Raw genomic sequence first — 8811 nt, forward strand, 5'->3', positions numbered from 1 at the left:
TATTTAAACTCCACATGCTCTACCTCAATTACACAGATACCCTGCTCCACTCGACAACCCCCCAACCAAACCCTGCCCCAACTACACACAGCTATCTATCCTCAACCAACACTCCCCTGATCACGTCACACACAATCTTCTGCCTGATTTTCCAGCTAGAATGCAGCAGGTTTCTCATCTGTAAATTCAGCTCAACCTGTGCCCATTGAGTTGGTGGATTTTTCACTGGGTTCACATGCAAGCTATTGTTGGGAACTGATTCAGCCCGTTCACCCATTCACCCCACCCATTCACCCCACCCATTCACCCCAGCATCTCCTAAGAATCACAAAACTATTTTTCCGTCCAGCAGTGTGAATGTAGTGGAAAGCATCAGAGAGTCTACAATGCTTTAATAATGGTGATAAAGCTCTTGAATGGTCAACCAAACAACAGTATCACTTAATTCACTTAAGCAATGAATGAATCATTATGACCTTACTGTAGTGTTTAAGTTGCTATCCACATTGAGCTTTGCATGTTTCATGTAGATACAGTGTGTAATGGTATTCTCATCCAATAAAAAAATGTTTTCAGATCACTATGCATTTAAGTCCAGTTATACAGTCAATGTAACTATGTGTGGGAACCAGGGTCCTCATTAAAAAATAAAACATTCAAACGGACTGCACAAATTCTTCAAATTATTATTTTTTTAAAGCACATTTAGTAAAATGAGACCTCAGTGCGGAGTGTCTTTGAAATAGTTATATTTAATTATTTTGTGTTGCCTGATGATCATATGCGAAGTCCCATGGTGCGTCCCAATCTGGCAGTTATTCACTGCACAGGGTATTCAGTCATTTTAAGGGAAATTCCAATCCATAGGGAGTGAAAATGTTCAGTTCGAGGTGACCTGCAACCTGGGCGTAACCCTAGGGAACACATGTACACTTTACAGGTAATGGAGCGAGTCTTCTCAACAGTCTGCGGTCAGGGACGGACTGGGACAACAATCCCAGGGGGCTGCGGTCCCACAGATCGACCGGCCCATCCACCGGGCCCAGCCCACAGATCGACCGGCCCACAATTCCCGGTGCTCCAGGTGGCCAGTCCACTATAGTCTGTGATAGAACTGAGAGAGGATTGCGGGAACATTTTAAAATAAAGATTTTATTTTTATTATTTTTATTTTCAGTGTGCATTGTTTGTACAATATAGCTATTTGTGAAGTGCTTTGTACAGTAGGCCGGTAGCATTTTTTGCTAGTGATATTCTGATATTAAAGGTGATTTGCATAAATAGTGCTAAAATGTAATGTTTATGTTAGCTGGCTTGCCAACATAACTCAGTACAGTAGCAGCTAACGTACTAGCTAGCTGTGTAACATCTAACTTAAAATACTGTCTGTAGTTACTTAGCATAAGTCTGGTGAAGATCTTTTGTTCACGTCTCTGTGATACAACAGAGTTTGATGATGTTGCAGGGCATTCCGAACTAATCCGTTTTTCTACTCAGGGCACTACATAGTTCCCTGGGCAGATTTACCCTGTACAGTCTGAAGGGAATCAGGATTACCCTATTGATTGAAATACAGCCCCAATCTTTCAATACTGTTGATGAGTTGTTATTGTGTGATGAACATTCCACAGTCTTTTAATAGCAACACTCCGATCTATGACTGGAAACTGGTGCTCGTTTATCAACATTCTGGTTCTTAGACACACCCCTCTCAGGCGCCACTGAAGAGTGGTCTTTATCTAACTCAACAACTCTGAATTCCTCCGTTTAACGCGGCCCTCCGCAAGTGGAAATTGGCTGGCCAACCACTTTGATTACAACGTGAAAACATGGTCTTGCGGCTTGTAAATGTAACCAGTTTTGCTAAGAAACTGCCCTTAAACAATTAGTAAAATTATAGTAAGGTTTGAGGTTAGAGTAGCACAGGGACAATCTTGTTGTTGTGTGAACTTGTTGTTTACACACCTCCTCTTGGACTGCGGAAGATGCATACTGGGAGTAACCTCACTGCTATCTTCCAAAATGTTCGCTATAAACCTAAACTTTTCAGGGTTGTGTTGATCAAATGTCTCCTGGTTACTTTTTTTTTTCTACACACAATGCCATGTTGTCCACGCTGTTAACTGTTTACGTTGTAAATTCCCACTTGTGGAGGGCAGCTTTAAAGGAATTCAAGCCACAAGTACAGACAATGATACGAATATTAGTGAGATCAGAGCTATGTAATAAAGGTAAAAGGGTAATGGTGTTTTTAAAGTTGGAGTGATGACGCAATCAATGAACCAGAATAGTACAACTGAAATAGTAGTTATTGGATGATTAAACACATTCAATTCAATTACAAATAATATTACATTAATATTATTAAGCTCAAATGTTTGGGCATAGATAATTTTTATTCTGAGCAATTAGAAAATATCAAACTAAATGTAGACTGTGTGCAACGAAACAACATTTGATCAACTCCACACCTCTTTATTTGTCACTTTGTGTATTAATATAGGATAATGTTAGTGTACAAATGCACCTCCTCCAAGTTTTCATTCCTCCAGTAAAAAAATAGCTTTACTTTATCATTCACTCACTTTTTAAAAACTAACACCAAGTAACAAGAATGTTTTTTGCCACAACAAAATGTGTTAAAGGTAGACTGGGATATGATGTCAATGGGAAAAGAGCGGGGCGAAGCTACCAGAGATCATTTAAAAACAGAGACGATCAAAAAACGAGTGGTAATGATCAACTCTGACATGCATATGTTATGGCTTGCCAATATAACTACAGTAGCAGCTAACGTACTAGCTAGCGGTGTAACATCTAACTTAAAATACTGTCTGTAGTTGGTTAGCATAAATGTCTGGTGAAGATCTTTTGTTCATATCTCTGTGATACATGTCACATGTGTCACAGTTTGATGATGTTGCAGGGCATTCCGAACTAATCCGTTTTTCTACTCAGGGCACTACATAGTTCCCTGGGCAGATTTACCCTGTACAGTCTGAAGGGAATCGGGATTACCCTATTGATTGAAACACAGCCCCAGTCTTTCAGTGCTGTTGATGAGTTGTTATTGTGTGATGAACATTCCACAGTCTTTTAATAGCAACGCGACGGCGCTCATGTCCAATGAGTGCCTACCATTGTTCACATCTTTACTTCCTCCAAATATCTTTGGTAAAAGTTGCTGTGACTTCCTGGCATGACGTTATATCCCAGAGTCTACCTTTAAGCAAAGATATTGATATCTGTCTTATATCAACAATCATAATGCACAGGTCACATTCACTAACTACATTTCTCCTAATAATAATAACAACAACAATAACACACTACTGCTATTAAAAAATATTGTGAAAAAGTCTTGAGAATTAGGTATTACTGTAACGATATCTAGGAAATGAGTAATAACGAATCATTCTATCATCCTGGACGAGAGCTAGATACCATTAGTGCAGTTGTGAAAAATAATACATTTGGGGATACTGAAGGAAAAATTAATGATGATAACTTAGAATGTATTATAATGATATATAATTATGAGTGTTTTTAGTAACCAGTGCAATGTCTCCAATGAATGCAGTATTGTAGAGCCTCTACTGCATCTTGAGGTTGTGAATTGTTTTACAAATTAACCAGCACAGACAACTGCTTTTTGATTGTTTCAGTGGAGGTTGGAGGTGATGGGCGAATTCTGGGCCAACAGCTTTCCTGTGTCCTGATGTCCTGAGAGATAATGAGAGAAAAAGGGGGGGTGGTTGGAGAACATAATGACAGGTAGAAGGAGGAGAGTGATGGAGAGATAGGATAGAAGTACGTTGAAAAAGGAAGAGACAGTAGAGGAGAGTAGACAAGGAAAATGAGAGAGACGGGGAGAAAGACAGAGAGAGAGAAGAGAGCAGACATTGAAACAACAAAACCGAATGGGACAGTATGTTACTGATATCTTCTAACCCAAAATATCATAAGTGTGCTTCAAACAGTCCTCTTTGATGCTGGCTACATTTAAAAATATTTACAATTCATGAAATAGACATCCGGTCCACCAATTAAAGAGAGACATGCGAGAAGATCAATAGCACGTGTCTCATGTTTTGCTGACTGGTATGAAGGACCTTTGCTATTACACTGAAGGTCAAAACGCAAGGATTCAAGATAAGCTTGAAGGCCTGTCTGATTGATTATGAAGCTGCTTGATGACTCATGGTAATCCTGTCCCTGCTCGTGTTCAAGTCCTAACAAGCAGTAGTTAATAATGAACCCCTGCCTCCCTTTGCCTCCCCCAGTTTCATCCTTGCATTCCCTTGCCTCACCTGTCTGTCCCTTGCTCCCTCTGTCTCCTCTTGCCTCCTTCTGCCTCCTTCTTTCTCCCCCTTTCCAGACATCCCGCCTTGTTATCCTGCCTCACATATGTCCTACTGCCTCACCCAGTCTCCCTCTGTCTCCTCCTGCCTCCTTCTTTCTCCCCCTTTCCAGCTATACCGCCTTGTTAACCTGCCTCACATATGTCCTACTGCCTCACCCAGTCTCCCTCTGTCTCCTCCTGCCTCCTTCTTTCTCCCCCTTTCCAGCTATACCGCCTTGTTAACCTGCCTCACATATGTCCTACTGCCTCACCCAGTCTCCCTCTGTCTCCCCCTTCCCCTGCCTTCCACAGTGTCCTATTGGCAGCTGGCCCACCATTTTGGCTCTCTAGATCAGGAGTTGCACCAACAGTATCGATTTGTCTTTCTCTCTGGCATCATCCTCGTTAGATTTATTGTCTCTGGCTCCTCAGTGGCTCTTCCCTACATGATATGGCAGAGTGCCTGTCTGGTTGGTTGCTGCAATAGAATTGTACTGTATATGGGGCATTGTATTTCTTTTTGTACTCGTAAGATGACAGTTGTTATTGGTTTGAAAATATGATCTATGACTGCACTCCAAAGTATTGATAATCAGGCTCTGGAAATGTTGACATCATGGACCAATTGGACAGCTATTTTAGGGGGAAATAAGTACCACAACAGGCCGACGTGACTTCAACCAATCATCGACGTCCATGGGAGTCACATGCCGAGTATTTCAGCCAGTTTCTCCTGGTAGTACTCGTAGTTTTCCTGACAGTCTTCCCAGGGGACGAATCGCTCCTCCTCCTCCTGTTCTACAAAAGTGTCCCAGGTGTAGCAGAAGTCCATGGGTTTCATGACCCGCAACTTGCAGCCGGCTGCAGCCAGAGCTCTCAGCCCCTCCTGGATCTCTGGTTCCTCCCACTCAAACAGCCTGGCTGAGAAGATGGTGAGCTTCAGGCTCTTCCTTGCCTTGAGGATGTCGGCTAATTTTGCAGCGCAAGCCGCGCAGGGACTGGACGAGACGTACCTAGGAGGAGGGATGAGATATAGAAGTATTGGACTCAATTTGTGTCAGCTCTGCTACATGGATATGCACCACGTGACATCACTATGAGATGCCAAGCTAGCAATCAACCAACCATGCAACATGGACACGTATCAGGGGACATCACTGCTAGATACTAAGCTATAACCAACTGTGCTCCTTGGACCCATACCAGGTGCAATCACTGCTAACTAGATGTTAAGCTAGCTACAACTAACTATGCTACATGGAAATGACCAGGCGACGGTGTATTTGAGACACCTACCAGGTGACGGCATATTTGATGGTGGAGTCGTATCCAGGGAGGATCTGCAGGAAGAAGGCCTCCTCAGAGTGGGCTCCTGTGTGTTCATCCTCCAAGTAGCCCCTCATCATCCCTTCCTGTCCCTGATCCACCAGATAGCACAGGAAGGTCTTGTTGCGGCCCGAGGAGTACTCCACGTTCTTGAACTGGAACTTGAAGAAGAATGGGTTGATACGGTCCCTGAGAGGAGAAATAGAACAAGGGGATGGGGGTTAATGCATAGGCCTTTCTTGGTTGTTTCTCATCTTGTCATGTGATTTGCAGGAACAATTGACTGACGAACAAGAATTAAAAGTGAAGATTTAAACCTAACAAGTATATTTTGAAATGTCTTACTAAGAATCCACAACAGGTTGGCAAAATGGCCCCCAAAACGCTCAAGAAGCCCTGCAGCTGTCTAGAGAGAGAGGAGGGGGTTGCTGGAATAGCCAACAGATAGATCAGCCTGCACAGCAAGGGTAGAGCAGGGCTAATTTTAGGGCGCCAGGTCAGCCTAGTGTGAAATGCTAGCTCTTTATTATTAGACTTGTGACTCCATGACCAACTTCTCCATTAAAAAGCTTTGTGTGGTCCACCCAAAATCACTCAACACTTTAATGGTTGGCATTATCCAGCCACAAATCAGATTTTAGCCACCAACTCTAACATTGCAAAAACACAACCCCAGTCTATTCTAGGATAGCCATCAAGTCACCCTTCTATTCCAGTCACAGAAAATACTGTCAAATGATTCATGGGAACAGTTGCATTGAAGTAGTTCTGGTGTTAACAGTTACAGCATGAAGCAACATACACAATTTAAGTCTCAAGAGTGCACACAAGCACAACCATACAGTGATAAGGATTCAGGAAACGTGATCCGAGGAAATATTTTTTATATAGTCGGCCATTTCGAAAATGTCATGTTTGGGTGTTTTGATGGCTTGTTCACTGAACCCTGAGGGGGAAATCCATGACTAGTAATCAGTGAGTAATCCATACATTCACATAGAGATGACTGAGGGTTGTTGTTGTCATGAGTGTAAACTCATCAACTGAGTTATAATTCCTCAGGCTGCTGGGTCTCCCATTAGTCAGCCTTGGCTATAAGAGACATGCCACTCACAGTGGCACCGTTCCAGAACTTAGAAGATGCATCCTTCACTCCTTCCTTCCTTGGGGTAATCACAGATATGGCTTAATTCTGTTACCAGTCTACTCATTTGAAATCAGAGACCAGCTCTAGCAAGAGACAAGGGTAGGATGCTATCATCTCAGGAGAATATTATGTATTGTGGACATTTGCTCTTGTCATTTTAACTGAAATACTGTATGTCCAGTTCATATTTCCTACAGTGTCCCTTATTCATGGTTTTCTACTGTTCTGTTTCTGTCCTACACAGAACTCTTAACAAGATCTAAAAGCCTATAATGTCAATCATGTTTTCTCGCCATGACTACTTTATTTGTACTGATGAAAGAGTGTGTGCAACACTCTTACAGAGCTGGTGATTAGGATGTACTCCATGTTATTGGTCCCTTATCCCTTTGTTCTGAACACTCAGAATGCACCATCGCTAAATCTAATTCCATAATAACATTTCCAGCATGAACACATTTACCGCCATCTCTTCTCACACACACACACGCACGCACACACACACACACACACACACACACATACACACAGACCATCAATTGAGCTTCCAGTTGGAACAGTGACAACAACTAAACTAAAGGGGATTTCCCCCCTTCTCCCCAGTATATCATACCCCCCTCCCTAACATGGATCATCATCTGTCTCAGTCAGAACTAAGCTCCTCACTTGAAACTCGACCCAGGAAACTTATAACCAACCAATGACTGTGCAAGTTCCAAAACCAGGCTTCTGGAGAGGCCAATGACTCGGCCAGACGGAATCTGTGGAGGCAGATTACATTAAGCCCCCACAAATCAAATCAATTATTATGGAATTAGTCCATATACATTGGGACTGAATCCGAATACTACTACCAAATATGAGTTTGAATGATTAGTTCGGCACACTATGCTGAGGGCCTTTAATAAGAACACTTTAAAATCACAAAAGTGACCTTCAATTTTGTTTAGTTCAAACCATGAACCATGAATTCCACATGTCTGTACAGTCACACAACAACCTCCCATGTAGCTGTTCCACAATTCCAGTGATTTACCCGTTAAATCAGAATGACAGAGCCGCTTCCCTCACAGTGGCTGAAGCCCTCAACATTTCTCTAAAGGTCATTTGACACAACTTTACATGAAGGTACCCTTATGCCATGTAGTTACCCTGTTCAAGCTATTCCAAGTCAAGTCAGAACAACAGCTGTAGAATATACATAAACATGCATCTGAAACCAGAAATGTAGCCCTGCTAAGTAGTATACTTTCGGACATTCTGATATTGATCCCCAAAGAGGGGGTTATAGGTTTTCCACCAGCAGCACTAGACACACACATAGAGTACTGACACACATGCATTCTGTACACTGAAATTCAGCTCTGGTCTACAGTATAGAATAAATCCCCCAGGTTTGATACCATTCCTCATTCCGTTCCATGCATTACAATGAGCCCCGTTCTCTGATTTCTACCTCCACCAGCCTCCCCTGATCTGTCACCCACCCAGCGATGATTTCCCACGGCGGTAGCTCCATAGCCTCCACCTGGTCCTCTCCATTAGCTGCAGCTCCAGAAGCCGTGGCTCCCTCGCCCGCCGGGGCCTCTCCGTTCACCTCCATCTTATCCCCCTCCACGGGGGGCTTCTCCTCCTTCTTCTCCTCCTTCTTCTCCTCCTTCTTCACCTCCTTCTTCACCTCCTTCTTCTTCGTCTCTTTTTTTACCTCCGCCCCCGGAGTCTTCTCCTTCCTTTTCACCCCCAAGCGACTGCTGGCTGTGCCGGCTGGCTTCTTGTCGGCCATGGTGACTGGTCCAGGGAGTGTTGTAGTCCTGCAGGTCTGTGTGTGTGTGTGTGTGTGTGTGTGTGTGTGTGTGTGTGTGTAAGGAGTGGAAGTTTGAGAGAGAGGGTCGAAGGGGTAGGTCCGACAGTTGAGGCAGATATAAGAGAATTGCAGAGAGAGAGAGAGAGAGGGATGGTAGAGGGAGAGAGGGAGAGACAGGGAGTTGGGGAGAGA

General features: G+C 43.3%; 1 protein-coding gene across 1 annotated transcript; it reads right to left on the reverse strand.

The window, feature by feature from the left end:
- Nucleotides 1–2390: 2390 nt before the first annotated feature.
- apobec2a (apolipoprotein B mRNA editing enzyme, catalytic polypeptide-like 2a) lies at nt 2391–8811 on the reverse strand. The gene is made up of 4 exons (XM_083669206.1): nt 8303–8811; nt 5639–5857; nt 4999–5355; nt 2391–3723 (listed from the first exon to the last, which is right to left on the reverse strand). Exons 1-3 carry the CDS (start codon nt 8596–8598, stop codon nt 5046–5048), a joined length of 825 nt encoding a protein of 274 aa, XP_083525332.1. The 5' UTR covers nt 8599–8811; the 3' UTR covers nt 2391–3723; nt 4999–5045.

Source organism: Argentina silus, assembly GCF_951799395.1.
Source record: "Argentina silus genome assembly, chromosome: 4".
Classification (NCBI taxonomy): Eukaryota; Metazoa; Chordata; class Actinopteri; order Argentiniformes; family Argentinidae; genus Argentina; species Argentina silus.

Bases quoted from the DNA above. Each gene is read 5' to 3' on its own strand.
- apobec2a (XM_083669206.1), bottom strand. From the start codon at position 8,598: ATGGCCGACAAGAAGCCAGCCGGCACAGCCAGCAGTCGCTTGGGGGTG. The intron at 5,858-8,302 runs GTGGGTGACAGA...TTCTCCTCTCAG, and splicing joins CCGTGGGAAATCATCGCTGG to GGACCGTATCAACCCATTCT. The intron at 5,356-5,638 runs GTAGGTGTCTCA...CCCTCCTCCTAG, and splicing joins ATCAAATATGCCGTCACCTG to GTACGTCTCGTCCAGTCCCT.